At 42.4% G+C, this 25,799-nt stretch overlaps 1 protein-coding gene across 2 annotated transcripts in view; it reads right to left on the bottom strand.

The window, feature by feature from the left end:
- Positions 1-2,927: 2,927 nt before the first annotated feature.
- PMP22 (peripheral myelin protein 22) overlaps positions 2,928-25,799 on the bottom strand; it is a 32,223-nt gene continuing 9,351 nt past the window's right edge. For both annotated transcript variants that reach the window (XM_033090668.1, XM_033090667.1), the window contains exons 4-5: positions 12,834-12,974; positions 2,928-4,314 (exon numbers count right to left, since the gene is read on the bottom strand). In XM_033090668.1, the coding sequence (XP_032946559.1) occupies positions 4,151-4,314; positions 12,834-12,974 (305 nt within the window). In that variant the 3' untranslated portion in view covers positions 2,928-4,150. The remainder of the gene's footprint in view (positions 4,315-12,833; positions 12,975-25,799) is intronic.

The following is a 25,799-nucleotide window of genomic DNA, read 5'->3' as shown; positions in this document are numbered from 1 at the left end:
TAGTAGTATGTTGTTTAATTTCCACATATTTTTTTCTCAATTTTTTTCCCTGCTATTTATTTCTAATTTCATTCTATTGTGGTCAAAGAACATAGCTTGTGGGGTTTTTGTTTTGTTTTGTTCTACTTTTTTGTTAGTTTCAACTATACAAAACAATATAGTAATTAGATATTTATATACCTCACAAAGTGATCACCCTAATAAGTCTATTACCCATCTGACTCTGTACATAGTTATTGCAATATTATTGACTGTATTTCCTATGCTGTACTCTATATCCCTGTGACTATTTTTTAAATTATAGTTGACATTCAATATTTGTGAGTTAGTTTCAGTTGTGCAGTGTAGTCTTTAGACATTTATATATGAAGTGAAACCCCAATAAATCTAGTACCCATCTGACACTATACAGTTTTTACAATATTATTGGCTATATTCTCCAAACTGTACTTTACATCCCCGTGACTATTTTGTGATGACCAATTTGTACGTCTTAATCCCTTTCCCTTTCTCACCCAGCTCCCCAACCTCCGTCCCATTTAGTAACCATCAGTTTGTTCTCTGTATCTATGAGTCTGTTTCTGTTTTGTTTGTTTATTTTTTTCTTTAGATTCCACATGTAAGTGAGATCATATGGTATTTGTCTTTATGGACAAGCAAATGCCAATCAATAAACACTTGGATAAAGAAATTGTGGTACATATATGCAATGGAATGTTACTCTGCCATAAAAAGGGGGAATGAAATCTTATCATTTGCAACAACATGGATGGATTTAGAGGGTCTTGCATCTTATGTTATTTTTATCCTCTTAAATTTATTGAGATTTATTTTACAGCCTAGCATAGGACATATGAGACTGTTGGTGACTGTTTTGTGTGCACTGGAGAAGAACGTATATTCTGTTGTTGTTAGGTGGAATGATCTATAGATTTCTGTTAGGTCTGCTTGGTTTATAGGGCTTTTCAAGTATTCTATTTTTTTGTTGATCTTCTGGTCAATTGTTCTATCCATTATTGAAAGTAAGGTATTTAGGTCTCCAACTATTATTGTTAATTGTCTATTTTTCGGTTCATTTTTGTCAGTTTTTGCTTCATATATTTTGGTGCTCTGATATTAGGTACATGTATGTTTGTAACTGTTATACCTTCCTGGTGTAGTGACCCTGTTATCATTATGAAATGTCCCTCTTTATCTCTAGTATTGTCTATATTTTCATTTTTAGTTAAAACTTACATAAGAAAGTTTATGATATATAAGTACAGGAATACCTCATTTTATTGTACTTCACTTTATTCACCTCACAGATGTGTTTTTTACAAATTGAAGGCAAGACCCTTCACCAGCAGAAAGGTGACAACTCACTTGATTGCAGTGATCTGGAACTGAACCCACAATATCTCTGAGGTATTCCTGTACACATTTTCAAAGTACAAGCTTGTGAAGTACAATTCCCAGTTCTCTGAACTACCTGTGTCTCATGTGCATTTCATGGCCATCTCTGCCACCTCAGCCAAACTCAGAGGCAGAGGCAGAGTAGCTGGTCACTATTGAAAACCTCAGAAGGGAGAAGCCCTTCTATCACAGATGTTCAAAGACACAAGAGTGTGAGGTACCCGAAGGTGGCTTCATTCTAGGTCTTTCCCACTCACGGTGTGACCAACACCATGAGCATCACTCAGGCACTAATCGGAAACATGGAACCCAAGTCGCCACCCCAGACCTATTGAGCCAGTCAGTATTTTACAGATGATTCATCAGTATGTTAAAGTCTGATAAGCACTGGAAAGCTCAGAGGCTGTCATCCCTGGTTGTACCCTGTAATCATGGGCAGGGTTCTTTAAACCTATCACGGCCAGGTGGGTCCCATCACAGACATAAGGACTCTGAATCTCTGGGGTGGCCTCCAGCATAGGAGAGTCTAATGTGCAGCCTGGTATTGAGAATTCCCCAGAACAATCAATATCTCCTTCTAACACACCTCTATCCTAACTTTTGTGATAAATGAGAATTTATAGAGTGCTTTCTATCTACCAACACTATGCCAAGTGTTGTATACTTATTATCTCCTTTTAACTAACTCTACAATCCTGTAAACACGGCATTGGCATCTTCATCTTACAGATGAGGAAATGGAATCCTAGAATTTAAGTAACGTGTCCAGCTTCATTCTGCTGGTAAAGGATGGAGGGCAGATTCAAATCCAGGCTGCCTAAGTTATATGCTCTTCATTAGAATGTAGTCGCTTGTTTGCTTGTGCCTATCACTAAAATGTGACCTTTTGAGATTGAAAGTGATATTCTTTCTTGTTCTCTGGTGCCCAGTTCCACATAGGTGTCCAATAAATATTGAAGAATATTGAGCGCATGATTGGCTTGATGTATCATAATGCACAATAAAAGGTCAGTGGGTAAAATTATGAGTGAGACACAGCCCGGAAACCTGGAGTGGGATGATACAGTTGGCCCTTTCTCTCCCTCACAACAGTGTTAGGAGCTCAGTTGATGCCAACTAATGTTTTATCTGGAAGTCTGGTCTCAAATCATCGTCATGCAGACTTCCCATCAATATCATACCTCCCCTCCTTCTAAAGGTTAGGGATCTGTGCTGCTCATACTACCTTTCCCCATATATTAGTTGAGTGCATGACATGTCTCTGTGGTCCCCATGCTGGTGATCCGAGACCAGAGCACAAGAGAGAGTTGAGCTAAATGAACACTCAGGTCCTACAATGTCCATTTTAGCTGCAATTCTCAGCCCTTTCCAATTAACAAACATTTGCACAGGCCTTCCAATTTGGTCCCTTCACACCCAACTGCAACCCAGGTCACCTGCTCAGCCTTGCTTGGCACAGAAGCACTCCCCTCCACTGCAACACACACCCCACACTCACACCCAAGTCCCCACAAAAACCCAAGAGACATCAGTGAGTTACTCTGATGTTTATTTTAATGCATCTTAGTCCACACAGTAGGTATAAAATCAGAAAAAGCAAAGCAGAAAAAATAAAGGTCTGGAGTCTTAGCATCAGAAGGGCACCGTATATACATCTACAGTTGGTGGCCAATACAAGTCATTGCCAGACAGTCCTTGGAGGCAGAGAACAGCTTAGACCCAGCCGAGCCCTGGAAACTCATGGTTCCGGCGGGGGGGGTCTAGAGATTTGTCCTGATGCTCTGACCGCAAGAAAAATGTGGGAGTGATCAAAGCTGTGTTTATTATTTATTTATTATAGTAATAACAGCAGCCTAGCTAGGTACAAAAGCGGTTATAAACCATTTATATTACACAGAATTATTCTGGTCTCCATTCTACTTATGTTGTAAAATTATTAATTGAATTTCCAGTGAGTAGATTAGATGATTAGTGATAATAAGGAATGGTAAATACATAGCACCATTTCATAGGTTTTTTGTTTTTTTTGGTGTTTTTTTTTTTTGTCACCGATTTCTCATCCAGATGTGTGACCGGGATACCCACCCTCAAGAGCAAGTATTCCAAAGCCACAAGCCACGTTTTTGCCAAGGGCTCCAGTTTGCGGGTTTTGTCCATGTGTGCATAAGGCTTCACACGGAGGTGGTGGGCACTGTGTCTCTCTGAGAACACTACGTCACCCACAATAAAAGGGTTTTTGGCCTTTGGGGTTTCTACCCACACTTTGGTTTTCTAAATGAGGTGGAATGGGAGGGAGGTATCTTCTTTCAGATGTAAGGGAAGGGGTGAGATGGAGTTATTTTATTTCTGGGCAAAACAAAACAACAAAACAAAACAAAAAAAAACATGAAAAACAAAACAAAAATACTGAGCTTGATTATATGGTTAGGATGTAAAGTTCCTTAGCTACTTCTTTAAGGTTCAACACAAGGCTGATGGTCAACATATAAAGCAAACAATACTATGTACATATATGTAAAAAGTGTTATAAATAGGTTTTATAAACCATAGATATTATATACATCTTCAATCAATACTAACCCCCCCGCCCAACTGCTTTCTGTTTGGTTTGGTTTGAGTTTGGGTTTTTTGGCTAGCTTTATTTTTCTTCTTCTTTTTCTTGTTTCTTGTTTTTTGTTTTTTTTTGTCTGTTTTCGGGTTTCCCTCCTCCCTTCCCTGTGTATGCTCAGAGCCTCAGACAAACTGTCTGGGCGCCTCATTCACGTTTCCGCAAGATCACATAGATGACGCCACTGAGAAGCGCCAGGGGGAAGGCCACCCAGGCCAGGATGTAGGCAAATCCATAGGAGTAATCAGAGTAGAGATGCCATTCTGAGTGTCTCACCGTGTAGATGGACGCTGCGCTCATCACACACAGACCTGGGGAAAGAGAGGTACAAGCTGGGTAAGGAACAGGTCACAGAAGGGCCCCCCTCTCCACCACCCCCAATGCAGATTTCACAGGACCGCAGGCACCTGCCCACACCACTTGTTGCTCTTGACTACACACACACACACACACACACACACACACACACACACCAGTCGCCGCATCTTTCTTAGGGAAAAGGGAGGGGGCTGCAGGGACGGCAGACATTGCTGTGAAGAAGAGCAGGCATAGCTCTGGAAGGAATCTCCTGCCAGATCCAGAACTGAGAGGAGGCTCGAAGATATAGGCACACAGGAAGCAATCCACTCTGCTTCCAATATGCGACCCAGGCCATCATCTCCAAGGTCCTTTGTCATCTTTTCTGCCTCATTTCTTTTCCTTTATCTGTCACCTATTCCTAGTTCACACTAGGCCAACGAGAATTCAGGTTACAAGATAAACTTCTCTGTCTCTTTCCAAGGACGGTTGGGTGTAGGAGCCCCTGGGAACGTGTGAACCACTACAAATGACTGTGGCATTCTCTGGAGCCTATGAAAGTGAAATGACACTTGACCATTATCTGAGTCATGTCATGGCAGCAGTGTTGGGCGACAGGCAGAAAATAGGGGCAGAACTCCATGTTAATCCCCTGAGTGGGACTGCCGCATGAGCGATGGAGCAACACCTATGGGCACTGCTAGGCAGACAAAGGAATATACGGAGATGAAAAAGAAGGTGAGGAGGGAATAAGCAGAAAGGACAGGATGAGTGGGATGCAAAGCTGCAGAGGGAGCAGACTATCAGGGGCAAGTTCATTGCACCTGATCCATTGCAATAATTCTTGTTGCTCCCAAGGTTGGGTTTGAAGCCCAAAGAGGGGTGAAAGGACGTGAGATACACAGGCAGGTCAGGCCACCCTCCCTTGCCCACCATTGCAGCGCAGCCCTTTGGTGTGAGAAGGAGAGGAAAAACGTCCACCTTGCCCTCATGGAGCAGGCAAGCATGACAGTCCATGCCCACCATGACGTCAGCATCCCCTGCAGGGAGGGGTCCAGTGACGTTGGCACCCCAGCCTGGAGCTGCACAAAGCCTACTCTGTTCCCTCCTGAAAACAAGGTCTTTGAGAGGCTCTGAGTGACTCTATTATAAATCCAGCAGGCCGTGTGGGATTCCTGTGGTTCCAAAGCTCCCGATGACTGGGACCACCTACATCTAACCTCACTGCTATTTGGGCTGCTATTTGACTGGACACTGCAACTTTGTTCAAACAAAGTGCAGGAATGGGAACATGTCACATTCACCACCCTGATAAGATTGTCTTTCTACAAGTCAGAGCAGAAAACTCCCCCGTTGAGAAAACCACGCAATAGTCTTAGAACTACAGTGGGATCAGATCCAGGACCCTGCTACCTACAGAAAGTTCGGGAGACAGTGAAGACATCTGTGTCAGAGGAGAAACTAAAGCTGGCAAACTGTTGTTTAAGGAATACTGTTTTGATCTGCTTGGAACATACTTTATTTGCCTTGAGGTCCATTATCCTCAATGATCTTCCTCCACAGCTCCATGGCTCACCTCTCCAAAGCAGTAAATTTCTTGGGCTATATTTGACCTATCTAATGAGAGCAGGGCTATAAAAAAGAGAAGCATGACCAAAGGAGAGAGGGCGGCATAAACAGAGTGCTAAAAGGCCAGGACAATGCTTATTGTGTTGGCAGGGCTTCCCAATGGGGTGTGTCTCTAACCAGCACTGGCATGAAAAATGCCATGGTAGCCAGGTAGACCAGTTGGGCCAAGATTTCACTGGCAAAGAAAACATCAAAGAGAAAACATTCCATCTATGAGCAAGGGGGATAGAGAGAGGCAGAATACACAAGTGTGATGACTAACTAGATGGCTTAATTTATATGACATTCACCCTAGTGGAATCTCAAAAGTAAATGAATTTAAGCTTTGCTGCAATAAGCAATAAGCCTAGATACTTACAAAGCCAAAGAGATGATACACACTTTATAATTACTGTTGTCAGAAGACCGATGTTTTAGGGAATATGTTATTACAAGGCTGTCTGTATGTAAAGCAATAGATGTGCCCTGGCATATAGAGTAGTTAATGCCATTCAATAGTCCCTAAAAGTCAAACATTTCTTCCCATCAGTGGACTGTGACTCACTTTCTCAGCCACCAGTAGGTAGAAATGGGTTTATGAAGGTCCTCCATGACCCAGGTAAATGAAGCTACTGACACACTGGCGGGTGTTCTGTGTTCCCCACAGATGGGCAGTCTGTACTTTGGCAGTAACAGGGATGCCCTGGGAGGGTCCTGAGTCTCGAAGTATAGGTCAGATTTAAGTGGAAGGACACAGACCTTGTCCAGACAACATAAAAGTGCTTACCATTCAAGGGTTACAAGAGTTTCTACCTGTCTCAGGATGGCTGGGTCTGAAATAACTCCCTGAAAATTCTCCCTAAAACCTTCTTGAAAAGGAGATCTCAAGCCCCGTTTGATAATGATAGCAACCACAGGTGAGCAATTAGAGCCCAGAACCTTTGGAAGGGAGTAACCAAGGGGCCGAAGACAAAGGAAGAAATGGTGGGAATTCTCTCACCTTCCTTATCTCCATTCTGTTTACTTCAGTAAACATGTAATGAATGTCTATTGCATGCAAACACTGTTCTGGATGCCGAGAGAACCCAGATAAATGAGACCTGACTCCCACTTTCAAGGGGTAAGTGTCATCTAGAAACAGACATGTCAGCAGAAACTTCCAATATTCTATGATGTGACTTCAAGAGAGGGAGAGAGAAATGCACTAGATGCTCTGAGAGCATGGGGGTGGGGTGGGGGAGGGCGGGGCACTGAGTCCCAATTGTGGGCCTGGAGAAACCTGACGAGGTAGATGGTAGATGGTGCTTGGCCTGGGTCTAAAGGATGTGTAAGAGTTAGCCAAGTAAAGAAAGGAATCCAGGTCGAAGGAACAGCATGAGTGAGGCAAGGGAGACTGAGAGAGCTTGGTGGAAACCACCAGCAGGTCGTGATAAGAGGGTCCCATGATATGGGGGGGGGGGACCTTAATGGCATGTTGAAGAAGTTGTGGTGGGAAGCACACCTTCAGTAGGGGAGAAAGATTATCAGATGTGTGTTTTAGAAGGATCACTCCTGCAACAGTGTGAGAAATGGATTTAGGGGTGGGGTGGGACCCAGACAGGGCACAGGACGGTGCATGAGTTGGCTTGTGCACAGCTGCAGTGCTGTTAGTGAGTAAAAGAAAAGAAACGGACACAACATCCATGCAGGCTGCTACACCAGGCAGGACCTGGTGGTGGAGCGGATACTGTGAGCAAGAGGGGACTGTGGATGGCTGCCTGGTGGATTCACTTCGGTAGCTGGGGAAACGGTGATGACTTGGAAGCCGAGGGAATAAACAGTCTCAAGCAGTAAATAGTCAACTGTATTGAAAGGAGTGGAGGAATTCAGTAAATGGCTTCAAAGTGGGCATCAGTTTCCTTTTCAAAAGCAGTTTGTTTGCGAGCCTGGAACGGAAGCTGAAGTCAAGATGCCTGGAAAGTGAATGTTAGCTGAGACCACCAAGCCGGTTAGTGGAAGGTGCCTCGGAGGTGTTGGTTTGATGAATGAGTGCCTCTGTCTCACCCCACCACATCCCCAAGGTGATAAGGTGGGGCAGGAAGAGGCTGGCAGGTCCGTTACTGTGGAAGCGCGGGGCTCCATGTCTGGCCTACAAAGAGCCTTCTCTGTGCTGTTAGCTCAGTTTCCATTTTCAGCATCCAAGTGATGCCCTCCTGCCTAGAAAGTTATCCACAGCATTCTAGATTCTGACCTGGGTGTGGCCAGTGCAACATCTGGAATGGTTCGCTCAAAGGAGGGTTTCTAAATGTGGTATCTGACCGAAGCTGTCTTTGAACCATTCAGAACACGGAAAGCACTTTGCTTTTATTCATCCCCCAAATTCCTTTATCCTACAGCCCTATATCTGAATCGATCTGTCTGACAAAAGACACAAAAGAAAAAATAACACTCACTCAGGAGTCTCCTTCTCCCATGTTTTCTGTCCCTCTTAATCACAAGAAATAGTAACTACACATGTGATTCGAGTTTGATTCTGCCACGGGAACGCAATTACCCAGTCATCCAATTAGTAGGTTATTCAGGGTCTTCTTCTGTGTGGCATGCACAGAGCTCGTTGCTGGGCGAAAGTAGTGAAATAAATAAAACATGCATGTCTTTCTTTCAGGTCTGAATCTCTATGAATTTCTTGATGTTTTCCCATCTAGTGCAACCCAGCCCAACAGAGCTAGGGCAAGGGTAATTACTGTCTGGGAACAAATGGCCACAGGTCGTGAAAATAAGAATGACACCAAAATCCAGATACAGGATCAGGACGGCCCTTCTCTAAGAAGGGGGTTTAGAAGAATCAATGGCTCACGAAGAGGATGAATTGTCTGTGGGGATATGTCCTAGAAGACCTTACAGTGGGATGAGGGGCCCTTTAATGGTTCCCGACCCCGGATGAACCTCTGAGTCACCTTGGGAGCAGCCCCCCCCCAAGAACTCTTAAATGGGACTCTCCATGGATGAAGGCTGAGCACTGGCATGTTTTAGAAAATACCCCCTTTTCGGAAAGGTAATTCTGATGTGCAGCTAAGATCAAAAAGCACTTAACTAGATGAAGGTGCCTGCTGAAAGTGTCTTCAGGAAGCAGCCAATCTAAGAAGTATGTAATCAAGGAAAGGTGGTTCTTAAATGTGAGACTTGTGGCTTATTATGCCATGGAGAAAGGATGATGCAGCAAGGCAGGTGGTCCTACAACCACATGCAGAGCTGTAATCTAGAGCAAGGCAGAGACAGCTCCTAAATCTCTAGTCAGCCCCAGAGCCCCACACACAGCTAGGCCCTCCGAAAAGAAGCTATGCAGAGATAACCCAGCCTGCAACCGCCACTTGGGACATTCGGTGGAGACTCTGGTGACTTCCACTTAAAATGCTTCAGTGCTTTGAAGATGCATCTGCCCTGCATGGACCCTGTGGCAGGCACACTCTTAGATTTTTACATCCCATGATTGTGGGGCTATTTTCTTCTTCCGTCCTCCCTAACCCCTTCTTTTCTGTTCCTCTTTTATTAATGTTTTAGCTTTTCTGATTTGTTCCTTGATATTAAAAACTGTAACTTCTCAGGCTGTCACCAGTTCTTAACTCCAACAACCCTCCCCTAATTTTTTCTCTAGTTCCTGACTTCTTAATAGGTCCTGAGTTGGGGCCTGTTAAAACAAAGATGATTTAGAATCGTCAGTATCAAAAGAGTCAGGAAATCTCTAAGTGAAGTCCCTAACTCTTTTAGTTCTCAATTTTAAAGTAATAACCCTATAGCAAGTTCAAATTCAACATTGCAGAGACCTGAGGTTCCTTGAAGACAAACTTTCAGATCATTTTGACTGGAGTGAACAATTAAGAATAGAACATTTTTAGGAACTGCTATTTTGGCTCAATATTTCTAATTCAAGATAAAATCCTATTCAAATATGGACAGCTAAACTGACAAACTGATAACTGAGAAGTAGGCCCCATGAGAGATAAACAACTAGATTTGAAGGGGATAAAACACACGTATTTTTAAATTCAGAGGATATTATAGCAATATTCTGAAAGGTTTGTACTGAGTTCGGAGGAGAATGAAAACAGTGAAGTGAGTATGGATAGCAAATATATTTGGAAGATTAGAAAATGTCAACACCTAGGAGTTTTTGGGAGAACGAAATATTTGAACACACAGTGCAGTGACATTTGCGACTTAATATTATAGTTCTTATCTTATACTTTGGGTTTTGACTTAAAATGATGTTGCTAAAGAGGTATTGTGAGAGACTTGAAAGCTGAAATATCTCAGTGGGGAACATGAAGAGGAAGGTGCCGCCTGCTTTGCAAAGCCCCTTCAGAAGTAACTTAGCTCTTCTCAGTCCAATACTTTTAGTTTGACTAGTTCTGAAAGTGCAGGCTCTTACCATGGATGCTTGGGAACTCAGGAATAATAAATGCTGCAAATTTGCATTGATCTTCTAGGTTCAATGAAAGATTTATTACAAAAGGCTGAGTTTCTGCCTTGGATTTTGTGTTCCTTAAAAATTTTGGTGTGTTCTGTATCTCTAAATATCTCTAAATATAAGGAAGTGCCTAACTACATTCAGTCCCTGTGGTAGGAGAGGAAGTGCAATCAGTCAATTTCTTTGCATGAGTTGTGTAACCTTGGGCATTCGATTTATTATCTGCCAGTCTCAGTTTATTTATCAGTAAAATAAAAAGTTTGTATAGATCAAATATAAGTATTTTATGAAACTCCTGCTTTCTAAGTCTATATTGCTTTATCTTGAAGAGATATCCATTGGTACAATAGACATGATCATTTGATTTAATATCAAACTTAATCAGTGAGCCAAAAAAGAAATCCCAGGATACATTCTAGTTTTGTGTATGAGGTATGTTCAAACAGTATGGTGAATGTTTAAATAAAAAAAGTTATTACAGTAAAATCACATTGCCATTAATCCCCCTCAAAATACTCCCCCTCGCTTCAAACACACTTATCCCATCTTTCTTGCCACTTTCTGAAGCAGTTCTGAAGTCCTCTTTCGTGAGTATCTTTAGTTGCACTATCGTGGCTGCCTTGATATCTTGAATCGATTCAAAACGTTTTCCTTTCATGGTCATTTTGAGTTGGGAGAAGAACCAGAAGTCGCACGGTGCCAGATCCGGTGAATAAGGTGGATGAGGACACACTGTAATGTTTTTATTAGACAGAAATTGCCATACCAGAAGCAATGTGCACTCACGAAAGAGGACTTCCAGAACCGCTTCAGAAAGTGGCAAGAATGATGGGATAAGTGTGTTCCAAGCGAGGGGGCATATTTTGAGGGGGATTAATGGCAATGTGTCTTTTACTATAAAAATGTTTTTAATGTAGGTATTCACCCTATTTTTCGATCACACCTTGTATTACTTCTGGAAGTAAAGCGAATAGTGATAACTCTGCTTCTAATATACCTAGAAATGATCTCTTACTGCATAATTACTAATTTAACAAAGCTGGCAACAATCCAGGAGCTTGGCTAGGTTAAAAAAAACCTGCACAAGAAGCAAAACACTATTTGGTTTTGAAATCCTAAAACTGTGCATACTGAAATGTTCTATTTTAGTACTTATTGAGGAGTGGGTCTCCAGGTTACTTCCTTTTTCTGGGAAAGGGTAACTCTCTGGCTTCTAGAAAAGCTCATCAACCTTTAACCTCAGGCTGTGTGTTACCATACAGCCCTATGTAAGCCAGTATATCTGCCCGCTTATCCATCCATCCATCCATCCATCCATCCATCCATCCATCCATCCATCCCTCCATCCAGGATGCGTGTGCTATTTTCAACCCTACAATCACTGCTCCTGAGCACAAGGTGGTGATTCAGCACCATGGATCCTGACGACCAACGAAAACAAGAGACGCTGTGCTATTTGCCTACTCAGACAGCCAGAATCTAGAATATCTCACAGTGGATATACACAATAGATATGCTCTGGTCCACATGGCATCTGTGATTTATCGACTTGGACTATAGATTCCACCACTACGTCAGCCTCTTACTTCTTTACTTCTTTATTATGTCCTGCTGACTCAGTCAATTGCTAGTCAATGGACAAAAGAATAGAGTCAATGACATAAGAAATTGGTCAGAATCTAGAAACAAAGTTGTAAGATGTCACCCTCTGTAACAGAAGCTTCTAGGACTCTGCACATCATATATATGGATAACAATGGGGGAACTTGAAGGCAGTTTAGGGAGGAGATGAAGGAGACCTCTTGTGTGTTGTCATGGTCCCATGTTTGGAAATGATGGCAGGTTACAAAAGGATACCAAAATGAAGACACCTGTGGGTGACAACAGTAAATCAAAGCCTAGTGGAACCGAGGAGCTGGGGCAAAGAAGAGCAAGAATTTGCCGGTGTGGCTTCATCACTGCTTAGAGTAAGAGACACATACCTGAGAGCAACCGTGGCAGCACCTCAGGGTTGTTTTCTATGCTGAAGCAAGAATAGTTCCTCGGGGCATAACATACTCGATAGGAATGTGCCTTCAAGACTGACTTCTGCTGTACTGATATCCTCAGCATTTACCTCTGACTATGTGTCCAGACTGTAGCTCCCTTTCTGGTGAAAGGTCTGTCTTGGTTAGGGACCTTCCTTCCAGAGCCCCTAACTCCGATTTCCTATGCACATCATTCCACAGAGAAGTGGAGAGCTCCCAAATTCTAAGGTATATACACACACATGCACACACACACACACTCACACACGTGTACACACACACACACATACACTTACACACCTGTACTTTATGAAAACCATCCAATGGACAGACTCAGGAACATCAGATATTCTGGGGCCACATCCTTCTACTAATTGATCATTCTGCAGCCTTGGACTTTATCATCTCCAACTTACCAGCTTCCATATGGACTTTATCATCTCCAACTTACCAGCAAGGATTTGGAAGATTCCAGTGATGTAAAACCGCCCCCCTTTGGTGAGGGTGAAGAGCTGGCAGAAGAACAGGAACAGGGACAAAACGCTGAAGATGATGGACAGGACCATGGTGGCCTGAACAGATTGCAGCCATTCTGGAGGGAAGAGACACTAGGTTAGGATAAGCCAGCCATGGCCAGGGGAGGGCCACAGTCCTCCCAGGCAGCAGAAGCCTACTTTTATGAGCAGACTCAGGCAATTCACTTTTGTACTCTTAAAATCAATTGTGGACATTTTAAGAAAGGGCTATAAGAAATTATCTGCAGTCCCACCACTAGTAGTTAAACTCAAGTTAAAATATGTTAAATACCCCTCCATTCTGTTTGCCAAATGTATTATTTACAAGTGTGTGTGTGTGTGTGTGTGTGTGTGTGTGTGTGTGTTAAAGGGGGTCTAAACTTCACCCACTGCTTTCTATCTTCTTGCCCTCAGGGGTTTTTGAAGGGCTCATTGGAACCCCTGAATTATAACAATAGTTTAAAAACACTGTTCAAAATATCAGCACCCCGCAAAGAGGTACAACTATCTTGAGGATGGATGGGAAGAAGAAAATGGTGTCGGAGCCAAAACTAATTTTGTAGAAAACTTAAAGAAAATGCTGATGGAGAAGGGCATGCTTTCTCTAGCTATGAAAAGTCATTTGTCGGCCAAACTATATCTTTTCTTGGTCAGTCTGGATCCTTGTCTTTGACCTCAGCACAGGACAGTTTGTGCTGTCATGTGCTCAGTGATAGTGAATCACACTTGCGCATCTTAATGGAAGCCCTCAGCCTTAGATCAAATCTCCAGGCTTCCCTCTGAAATTCAGGCAAGGAAGAGAACTCTGTAGTTCACCACCAACTGCCAAATAATGTCATTTCACAAGGAAGGAGAAGATACAACCTGGGTTCAGCACTACAGAGAGGGAAACCTACTACATCCACCTAGGAGAGCTGCATTTGGCTTTGCTCACCTGGCGCCTGCGTCCTTTTTACCAAATGCCAAAGAACCACTGGGGCCAGCACTCCTTTATACAAGAAAAAGAAACTAGAGAAGCCACAGGCTTTTAGTATCCTATCTGCTCAGTAACTGGCTAATGTGTAATTGCTTAGAAAAACACACATCGATGCTTAACACAGCATTCAAAGCTCTGACATGTGGATGGTTTTTAACCAATAACTGAATAAAACGAACTTGGTTTGAGTTATAAGTAGTAGTTCATGCAGAATTTTAAGGGTGCTGGTTAGATGAACTATTACTAGAGTTTCACATAAGATTTTTCCAGATACAGATGAGGAACATTTTAGAGTTGGAAGAAATGTGGGAGCTAACTCAGCTCCTTTGTACTGAGAGAGATTTCTGGGGATATTAGGATGAGCTCAGGCACAGCCAAGCCTAGGAGGCCCTTGATTCTATCTAGTATTCTTTTCACTACAACAAAACACGTGCTTCTTTAATTTTTTCAGCTTCTTTGTCAATGAAGGTAAGAAACTGATGTCTAATGGGTTGTGAGCCATTTTTATTTATTCCTAATTAAATCTGTTGGTCTCCACCATAGTGGTTCTCCTAGGAGATCAGTCTGCAATAAAGGTAATGTTGCCATAATATTATATATTTTTTTTAATAAAACAAGTATCCAGCACTCTGGTAGATGAAACTAAAAACAGAAAGGAATCTGAGATGCAAATCCAGAACTAAAGCACACAGCGATTCAATTTTGCTGGGGAATGTCCTTCAATATGGCCCTGCACAAGGAGCGTAGCTGGTGTAAATGACATCCTGGATTTCCTTCTCCAATTCTGAGATCTTACCTTAGTCTTTATCTCCACTGCCATTAACAAGAACTTCTACCAGACTTCATTTAGAGAAAACTCAAAATCTTGTATGTTAAATCTGTATGAATAGGGAAAGTCCCTTAAACTTAATAATGTAACTAAATCCTTCTTGAAATTTCTTTTACCAATTACTTGAACTTTAGTCTCATGCCCGTTACAACTGAGATATTTTGCCATCAGTTGTTTCTCAAGTCAGGTCAGAATCAAGGGACTCAGGAATTTTTTACTCAATGAGCATTTGTTGAACACCCACTTGTTTTGAGTCAGACCCTTTGGTACTGAACTTATGGACCTTGGTCTTAGAGAGAATGTTATGAATTTGACCTCAAAGTCAAGGGAAGCAAAAGTAAAAATAAACGAATGGGACTATATCAAAGTAAAAAGCTTCTGCACAGCAAAACATACCATCAACAAAACAAAGAGGCAACCAACCAAATGGGAGAAGAAATTTACAAACAACACCACCGATAAGGGGCTAATATCCAAAATATACAAAGAACTCATACAACTCAACAACAACAAAATAAACAATCCAATTGGAAAATGGGCAAAGGACCTGAACAGACATTTCTCCCAAAAAGACATACAAACAGCCAACATATATATAAAAAGATGCTCAACTTCACTAGCTATTAGGGAAATGCAAATCAAATCCACAATGAGATACCACTTCATACCTGTTAGAATGGCCATTATCAACAAGACAAGTAATAATAAGTGTTGGAGAGGTTGTGGAGAAAAGGAAACCCTCTTACACTGTTAGTAGAAATGCAAATTGATACAGCCACCATGGAAAACAGTACGGAGGTTCCTCATAAAATTAAGAATAGAATTACCATTTGACCTAACAATCCTTCTTCTGGGTATCTATCCCCAAAACCTGAAAACATTTATCTGTTAAGATATATGTACCCCTATGTTTATTGCAGCATTATTCATGGTGGCCAAGACATGAAAACAACCAAAGTGTCCTTCGACAGATGATTGGATAAAGAAGATGTGGTACATACATACATAAGAAAAGATGAAATACTGCCATTTGCGACAATATGGATGAATCTTGACATTATTATGCTAAGCGAAATAAGTCAGAAAAAGTCAAGAAACATATGACTTCACTCATATGTGGAATATAAAACTGAAAGCAACAAAGGAACAAGACAAACAAAGAAACAAAAACTCACAGACAACAGTTTAGTGGTTACCAGGGGTTAAGGGGGTAAAAGGGTGGTAGAGGAGGGTAAAAGGGGTCAAATATATGGTGACAGAAGGAGATTTGACTTTGCATGGTGGACACACAATACAACATATAGATGATGTATTATAGAATTGTACACTTGAAGCCTATGTAATTTTATTAACCATTGTCACCCCAATAAATTCAATTAAAAAATTAAATATACAAAGCATGATTTCTGACTGAGACAGAATTAAACCAGAAATTAGTAACAGAAACTTATATGGAAAATCCCCAAATATTTGGAAATTAAACACCTTTCCAAAAAAGAAAAAGATTTTTTAAAAAGAGGCACCAGGCAAATATTAAGAAAAAGAAAGTGGGTATAGTAATAATATCATCATACAAAACAGAATTTAAATCGAAAAGGATGAAAGCGGCCAAAGAGGGGTATTTCATAGTTAGGAAAGATCCAGTTTACCATGAAAAAATAACACAGAGAAACCTTTATGCATATAATAACACGGCTTGGGAAAAGTATAAAGCAAACAATAACTGAAATATGAGAAGAAATTGATAAAGCTAGAATCATAGTGAAAAACTTTAGTATACCTCTCTCAATAGATAAATCAAATAGATAAAATATATAGTAGGATATAAATTATTTACATAACATAATTAACCAATTCAGTGTAATAGATATATAGAAACTTTGTGTTCATATAACAAGGACTATAAATTATTTTCAAACACATGGAGCAGTCTTACAAACTAGGTATTAAGCAACAAGAAAATCTCAATAAATCTCAAAGAACGCAGATGTGATATAGGCACAACTAAAAGCAAACAGGAAGTAAAAATTAAAACAAACTAGCCAAAATAAATTTGGAAACTTAAAAGTAGTATTCCAGATAATTCCTTGAATAAAGAAATCAAGATGAGAAGTAAAAATTTCTTCAGCAAGGAATGATATTGAGAGTACTGCATATCAAACCTGTGGGCTGTGGCCCAAGCAGTACTCAGAAGAATATGTACACCTGTAAAGCATTTCCTAGAAAAGTATTTAAAAAGACAACTCAAGAAGTTAGAAAAGAATTAAATTCAAAATAATTTACTTAATACTGATAAAAGCAGAGATTAATGAAATAAAAAATACGACAAAAATATACTTAATTTAAAAATCTGGTTCGTTTGGGGGATCAATAACGTAGATAAATTTTGTTAATGTATATAAGAGAAGTGCCAAAGAAACAGAAGCATCCTATCCTATGTTTCCAGATAGAAATGGTCAAAGTTGTAAAGATGCCACTTTTCTCCAAAGTAATCTACAAATTCAATGTTATCCTAATTAATATCTCAAGTGGACCTTGACAAAAGGTTTCAACGATTCATATAAAAGTCAATGAGTAATAAAAGCCAATAAAAAATTTGAAAGACTACAACAGATAATAAGTAGTGTTCGCTATCTATTTGTCAAAAAAATAAAATTATTTCTCTAGTTTACATCATGCATAAAATTCAATTTCAGATGCATCAATGATCTCAGTGTAGAATTAAAAAGCCATACAGACGTGTGATTCACAAAGGAGAAACATGAATAGCCAATAAACATACTACTTGAAGGTACTCAACCTCACTAATAAACAGGAAAATGTAAGTAAAAACCATGAGGAATGTGGTATTAGTGTTTATCCATCAAATTGGCAAAAATCGAAGATAGATAATATCAACAGAGTACATGTGTGATAGAAACCTTTATACATTGTTCACAGGAATAATAATATAATAATCCTTTAGTGACTAGCAATTCGGCAGAATATAAATTTTTTAATACCTGTAACATGACTCCACAATTTAATCACTATACTCTGGATAAATACACATAAACTCAGAGAGAAATGAATATGGGTGTTCACTGTAACATCAGTCCTGTGAGTGAAAATAAATTAGGGTAGCTCCCTACAATGCAGTATTGTGCCACAGTTAAAAGATCATGAGTTAGAAAATGAACAACCTTTGAAAGACCTCCAAGACAATGAAAAGAGTAAGGTATACACACAACATGATGCCACTATGTAAATACATACCAAAAAACTATATATGTGTATATATACATATGCATGCATGAATGTATGTGTGTTCATTGAAAAAAGAGCTAACGATGTGCTAAACTAATATCCATGGTACCCCAGGAACTGGACCTGGAATGAAAAAGATTTTGGTCAAGAAGGCCTTTCACTTGGTCTATAGCATTTGATTTATTTTTAATAAGGAGAGTATTTTCATGTAATATGTGAGTAATTAAAGCCAATTTAAAAGATTACAAGGTAAAGAACACATGGCCGTCAATAATAAGTTAGGATCCCCAGACTCAAAGAGCTGCTGGAATCCTTCCTCGACTGCTGTCCAGTCAGACGCAACATATGGCCAGAGGAGAAAACAGAACAAGCCGGGAGGAAGCAGCTGCCATTCCTGCCCCAAACGCTGGCTCAAGGTTCAAAAGCCCTGCTAGTGTTGCTCCGAGGAAAGCCCATGGTGCCCAAAGGAGATTGCGAAGTTGAGAGGGCACTGCTGCAGAGCCAGAATCATTCATCAGAGCGAGACCAGACCGAGGGCGGGCAGAAATGAGAGCCGAGCAGATGTCACACACTCCAGGCTTGGCGGGTGTTGGATATCTAGGTGAGGATATTCAAAGCCTGACTCCACTCTGGCAGTTGTGTGCTCTGGTTAGAACTGCCCGGGGACAGCTCTGTCACCTTATTCTGTTGACCACGTGCTTCACTTGCCACTTAACATTTTCTTGGCCTTGAATTCCTCTTCTCTAACATGAGATATTATGTCATAGGGTTGTTGTCATGATCAAACCAGAGCTGATATGAAAGCTCTGTTAAAGGACGGAGCATTATAAACAAACCCATTTAAATGGCTGGTGTTGAGGGGCAGGGTAAATAGCATTGACAGACTGTTCCAGGGTCTGGCTCCTGGGGCGTCTCCATCTGGGACTCTCCAAGTGATGGGAGAATGGGGCCTATGGTGTTCACATGAGCCATGTTATTAGGGCACCAATCAGATCTCTAAAAAGTCTTTGGATACAAATTTTATCAATTCAGGTCTAATCTTCAGCACAGAGTGGGCAAATTATCTGAGAAGAGTCAGACTGTAAATATTTTAGGCTTGGCAGGTCACATGCTCTCCTGGCAGCTGCTCAACGTTGCCATTTTAGCACAAAATTGCCATTGTCAATATGTAAATAAACGGGTGTGGCCCATTCATCCTATAAAACCTTATTTACAAGATCAGGTGATGGGCCAGAGGTGGCCTGCAGGCTACAGTTTGCCAACCTCTGCTATAGCCAAACAAATCAGATGTAAACAGAAAAAATCATTCGAGTTAGATGCAATGGAAGAAGCTCTCAATCACAAAGCTGTTTTATACAAACCTAAAGTGAGGCCAACATTCCAAGGGGCAAATCTGAACTTCTACCCCAGCCCCAGGGCAGTGATACTCTTTCTCTCAAACTGCATGTTCGCAATTATTAGTAGAGCCCACGATGAGCACCCACTGTCACTGTGCAGGCCAAGCACAGGGCCAGGCCCAAAGCGGGTGCCCAGGAAACATTTGTGGAATTTCCAGTGGCAGCATTTTAATGTCCAACCTTAGTGCTGCGTATAGGAATTAAAAGCCCCTAAACTGTTGGCAGACCTACTGTTCTAATGAGAGTGTCAGGTAAAAGGGTTGCTGACAGCTTCTGGACATGGGCCGCAGCTGCAGGCAGACTCAGCTCCCCAGCAGATCACAGGGAAGCTTGAGTTGCACAATGATCAAAGCTCACTTCAAGGTCAGATTCCTGCTGCCGGCAGCTAAGCAATGAAGGAAATACATCTGCCCCCTCAGCTGTATTCTTAGCCCGGGGCCTACAATCCAGTAAGTTAAGGGCCCAGAAAGGATGAATCACTCTTAAATACACCAGTTCATCTGGGTCCTTCTGCATCTTTCATCACCAGTATGGAGTTGCCCGCCCCTCTTGTCCCCCTGAACCCCCCACCTTGAATCCCACTCTGGGCAATTCATAAAAACTTTCTGACTCATTCAAGAGAACTAGTTTCCTTGAAAGTATAAAAAAAGGAAGATTGCAGGAAAGTCGGAGCAAAAATTGGAGCAACAAGCCACAAAGAAAAGAGGTCATCAGAGGGGATGAACACAACCACAAGAGACAGCACCACACATGTGCATAACGCTGGGCTGTTCTCAACAGCACAGAACCACCAGCAAGGCCTGGGTTCCCACCCTCACACCTCCCAACCCACTGCCACCACACAGATCCCCATTTTCCTTACTTCTCAGTATGAATGTCATTCCAGAAATCGCTGACTTGCCAAGAGGCCTCCATCCTAAACAATGTGGCCTTTGCACTTACGCTTCACCCACCAGCTGGAGCATGTGCAGGGCCCAGCGGGGTCCTCCCCCGGGGACTTCAACTTCTTCCCTATCCAGACCAGCTGCTAGCTTTGAAATAGGGCTCAGGTCTCGGCCAAGTTTGCAGGGGCCCATGTGGAATGCAAGGCTCTATGAACACATCATCACGGGGCCATTTTAACCAGAGCAAAACCTATGGCGGGTGACTAGTGACCACAGACTGCTCAGTAGGTGGAAAGAAACTTCATGTCAAGGTGTTTCGGCTAAACCTGCTACAATCATTCCCTTAAGTGCACTCTGAGTTCAGAGGCTTCCTGGAAGGCACAGGAACTAGTTTTCCAGAGCCTCATTTATATTTGTGGTTTGACACCAGTAGTCTTGTCCTGCTAAATAGTCCTTGGACTTGAATAGGGAATATAATACAGCCACTGAGGTACTTGCAGTAACCTGAAAATTAAGCTATTTGAGGCTTCTTTTATTCCCTGGTTGGAGCATCAGGTTAGGCTGTGTTTCCCAGACGTTTTGTGTGAAGACTTACCCCACCCATTGATTAAAAAAGAAAAAAAAAATAGGAGTGGGTTTCATAGTCAAGTATATTAACCTCCCTCCTTGGACATTACAATGAATAATGAAAGAATAAAGTAGTGTTGCCATTAAAAAAAAAAAAGCCTGCTTAACTTTTAAATTTTAGTGTTTTTTAAATTGATTTATCAGAGAACCTTTTCTTTTTTTCTTTTCTAAGAGTAGCTCACTTGGAGCTGCTGGATTTGGCCATAGAAAATGACAGTGAAGAAGAGTAAGGCACCTTCAGGTGCCTGATCGTGAGCTGTACTAACCGAGAACGTACAGGGGATGAGGGGATGACCGAGTTATTTTCAAGATCTTTGGGTTTAAAAGGCATTCTCCACATAAAAATAAGCAGAAGCCCCCTCTCCTTTTTATTCCTAAAGTATAAAAATAAGCCAAGCATTATGCAAATTAAGAGCTAGAATTAATACAGTCCCCACCCACCAGTCACAGTAAACCACCGACATGTCCTTCCCTGGGCACGACACTTTTCCCTCCTCCCCACGCCTACTGAAGTTCTACCTGCTCTCCAAGGCCCGGGCCAAAGGCAGCCCCCACTCAGGATCCCTGCATGTCACAATTACATCCTGAGTGTGAAGAGGTCCCAGGGCACCGACGGCAGGTCCTGCCTCCACGCTCACTCTGTGAGGCAACCAGGGCCCCTGCCCCAGCTTCCCAGTTTGTTAGAGGCAGACCTAGTGCAGAAAAACCTAGTGCAGAAAAGCAAGGACTCCTGATGCCAGCCTCCTGGGTTTTCCACTACAACATACTAGGGGAATGAGAATTTCAACACTATGTTTGAGAACTAATGAATTAAACGATCCTACTGCCTTCCTTTACATCTAGAATCCACAACAGGTAGAGATGGAGGAGGGAGAATGGTATGGCGAGGGGAAATAGATTCTCTATGTTCTGTGCATCAACCTGTGAAGCCAACCACCAACCCACGTCAGAGGGGCAAGAAGAGGCTCAGGCCTGCTATCCAGACGCAATCCTTTACATAGCTGGGACTTCAGAGGAATTTCGCCAGCACCAGAGAAGCCACTGAAAGAAGGAGCCATTATCTAGAAAAAGGAAGACCCCAGGAAGAGAAAACTTGGAGTCTCCAAATATTTGAAGAGTTAATCAGAGCACTAAAGAGACTTAAACTCCTTGAAGATGAGCCATGCAACCAGGTAACACCCAAGTCTAGCACTCCAGACATGAACAAAAGCAACCAGAAAGGACTGGACAAAAGAGAGGACAGACTTATTGTTAACAAAGTAATTTCTTAATGACAAGACAACGTCTTATGCCATTCTTCCCAAATCACTGTCAACTCCTTCTCAGTCTCATGTGCTGCCCCTTTCCTGTACCCCCACGAACGCCTGGAGTAGTGTAAGACTCAGCTCTGGGCCCTGCTTTCTGCCCCTTCCTCATCTACCCCTAGTAAATTTACTCAGCACCACGATATTAAATACTCCTTGTATAGACTAACGGCTCCCATCTTTGAATTTCCAGCCCAGACGTCTGCCCTGAGCTACAGACATCTAAATCCAAGTGCTTTGCCTACATTCTATACTCTCAACATAGCAGCCAGAATGACCTTTCAAAACACAAACCAAATCACGCCTCTGCTTCAAATCCTCCAACGGTGTCCCAGGCGAGCTTCTAAGTGCCACAGCCTGTGAGTCCCTACCAATCCGGCCCCATCTCCCTCTCCTGCTGCCCCTCGTACCCCTTCCTCCAGCCAGCACACCCCACCACCCCATCCCCTGGCCCTGGTGGACACATCAACTCCTTCCTGCCTCATTACCTCTTGGAAGTTTCTTCCCGTGTTTCCTCACATGACTGGTCCCTCCCCATCTTTTAAGTTTCGATCCACATGACTATGAAAGGAAGAGGCCAGCTGCTTCCTCCCCAGGGGCGACTTTCTGTTTCCTCACCCTATTTGTCTCTTGCAGAACACTTCCCACTATCCACAGTTATTTATTTCTTATATGTTCTCTGTCTCCCCCAAGTAACTGGGAGCTCCGCAAGAACAGGGTCTTTCAGTTCTGTGTGCCCAGTTTCTGGAACAGTGCCTGGTACATAAGATGTGTTCAATATATTTGAAGAATAAATGAATGGACCACATTGTTAGCTCTTGGAATGAAAGGGGCGCTCTTGAAAGGTAGTTAAGCTCCCCATTATTGATAGGATGAACATGTGGTGTGCATATTGCAGAGGGGTCTGACGCCAGGTGGGATGCGGCAGAAGGACGGACCGCATGACCTTTCAGCGTGCTGCCAACGTTGGGAGTCTACATGTGTGTCGATGACTGCATTCTCAGAAGGCTTCCTGCCAGACATCCTTCTCTCACTGAAAACCGACATCTATGATCTCAGGCCACATCATGGCTGATCCCTGCTCCGGAAATACAAGGGATACTTCCTCGGCTCTGGTGAAATCCTGGGAAGCAGTTTAAATGTTTTAAAAAGTAAAGACTGAGCTTCAGGGACAATATGGTTCAGACACAGGTTTGAATGAGCATTCTGAATTAGCTCCTGGCTGTTGGCATCTGCTGAGAAATTTGAAGGGTGGAAACATCAGCATTATGACACTACATCCCTCCGCTTGGACCTCCCTCGCCTACCAGGGCTTCGGCATCCCACAAGGGCCTATAAAACCAAGAGCCATTACTTCGGCAGAGATTGTGGGTTGGCCCAGGGAGCCACAAAGATTTTAAATTACAAACCATGAACCCATAAATGCAGAGAGCCTCCTGTGTTTTCTAAAACCTGACCAAAACCTGAGCCACAGACAAGGAAATGGTCTAATGCCCTTGACGAAATAACAGCACCACTGAAGGGATAAATAAGATAAGGGAGAGGGGGGCCTTCACGACTCGGGGAGGAGTCTTGGTGCACCCCTACCCCCAGATCTCAGCCAGACACGCTTGGGTCTTATTAGTTTGAAAACCAAGGCTCCAGGAACTGGCCTTATTGGTCTTTAGATGGATGTCCGCTATGTGGATGCTACTCCATGGGCCCCGCCTGCCATGCCTGACACTCCACTTCCTTAATCAAGGCAGAGAGAACCTATTTGTTATTCAATACTAATTTCCTAACATAAAAATATCGTTTATAGCTATTTTCTGATTGAAAATAAAAGATATAAGGAAAAAGAGTAAGACAGCAGAGGAAAAGAAAACAACGGAAATGACAGAATCCCATGACCCAGGACAATCATTGGAAACGTATCAGTGTGTTTCTACTTTGCAAGATTTCTGATTTATTCTGCCTTATAAATGCTCTGGACAGTTATTCCAACTTGGCATAAACAGACATTTAAGGAATACGTATAAGAAAGAGCAGGTCTAAATGAAACTGTAGAAATTAGAAGCGAATCCATCTGCACCAAACTCCTTCCTCGGGTCTAGAAGGACCGATGGGCTGGCCTGCTACACCATCCCTCTCTCTGTTCCCACTGCTCCGGCCTGACCTCTGCTCTTCAGCTCTGCCAGGCTCCTTCGCCGGCAATCGTGCCTTTGATGGTCCCTTTGCCTGGAGTCTCTCTGAAATGTTCATATAGCCAACTCCTGGTCATCCGCAAGGAGTCACTCCTCCAAGAGGTCTCCCCTTCCCACCCCAATCCCTCTTTATCACCCTGCTTTATTCTCTTTGTAGTTTCTACCCGTGCCCCCAAATTATCCATGTCCATTGACTGTTTCGCCCAGAAAAATATAAGCTCTTATTCTTGTATCCTCTTAGCCTACAGTGGTATCTGGTACGTGGCAGGTGTTCAGTAAATAGTTCTGAGTGAAAGGACAGAGGGAGAAAGGCAGGGCAGGGAGGTAATCCTGAGACGGGAAGTTCATGATCAAGGAACTAAGAGAAGGCTGAAATTCCAAGACGAAAGGGAGGAGATTTACTGGGAAAGAGCAACAGATCATTCCGATAGATTTCTATGGGCCTTAGTACAGATTTTCATCTAAAGATTAAGACCAACGAGGGGGACCCTGAAAGGTTTTAAATCAGGGCTAATATGATTAGATTTGGATTTTAAAAAATATCACCCTGGATTCGATATGAAAAATGAGTTACAAGGGAGCAAGAAGGGTTCGGAGTTCGGAGGCTGCTGTAGTGGCTCTGACAAATGAGGAGGCATGGCAATGGCTGTGGCAATGACGAATGGTGGCCTGTGGGTCCTATGATGACCCTGAGGAGGGGCAGAGAAGGACACAGGACAACACAGACTAGATGTTTAGTTTGCTGGCTGGTGGAGCAGCATTCACCAAAATACTAGAAACTAGCAAAGGGTTTATTTGGGAGGACGACGGATACTGACTGGCTCGGGGGTGCCTCTGAGACACCCCAGTGGAACACCTAGTAGATACCTGGATATGGGGGTCTGGAGTTCAAAAGAGAGATCTGGTTTGGAAGAAAACAAAGATTCAAGAGATATCATGAAACAATAAGACTGCATCAATGTCTAAAGAGGTGGGAAAGAGAGAAGTCTAAGGATTCTCCAGTTTCTGGATGGGTCACTATGAGAACGGTGGTTCTGCTGATGGAGCCTCGGATACAGCAGAAAGGACATATTTGAAGAATCCTAAATCTGCTCTGAAATTGCACAGGAGCCAACAGAGCTACTGCAAAAGATTATGATTGGTTATGGGAAGAGGGAGGGTGCTCAAAGCATTAGAGAGAAGTCTCTTAAGCCAGGCTTCCTGGAAGGTGCTGGCTATTAAATTTCTATGAATTGAGAAGTCATGCACCTCACCAGGCCAAATGGCTACATTCTCAGCTTCCCTTGTAACTAGGTGTGGCGATGTGACTAAGTTCTAATAAAAGATAGAAACAAGTGTATGTTCTACTTGGGAGGAGTTCATTAAAAGGGAAGGGGACATATTCTTCTCCTCCTTTCTCCACCCTAATGCTTGAAGCATGGATGAAATGGCTGGAGCTTTAGCAGCCTTTAGGTCC

Source organism: Rhinolophus ferrumequinum, chromosome 21, assembly GCF_004115265.2.
Source record: "Rhinolophus ferrumequinum isolate MPI-CBG mRhiFer1 chromosome 21, mRhiFer1_v1.p, whole genome shotgun sequence".
In the NCBI taxonomy this organism is placed as follows: Eukaryota; Metazoa; Chordata; class Mammalia; order Chiroptera; family Rhinolophidae; genus Rhinolophus; species Rhinolophus ferrumequinum.
Note: the sequence above shows the minus strand (reverse complement) of the source record. Positions and strands in the feature narration are given on the sequence as shown.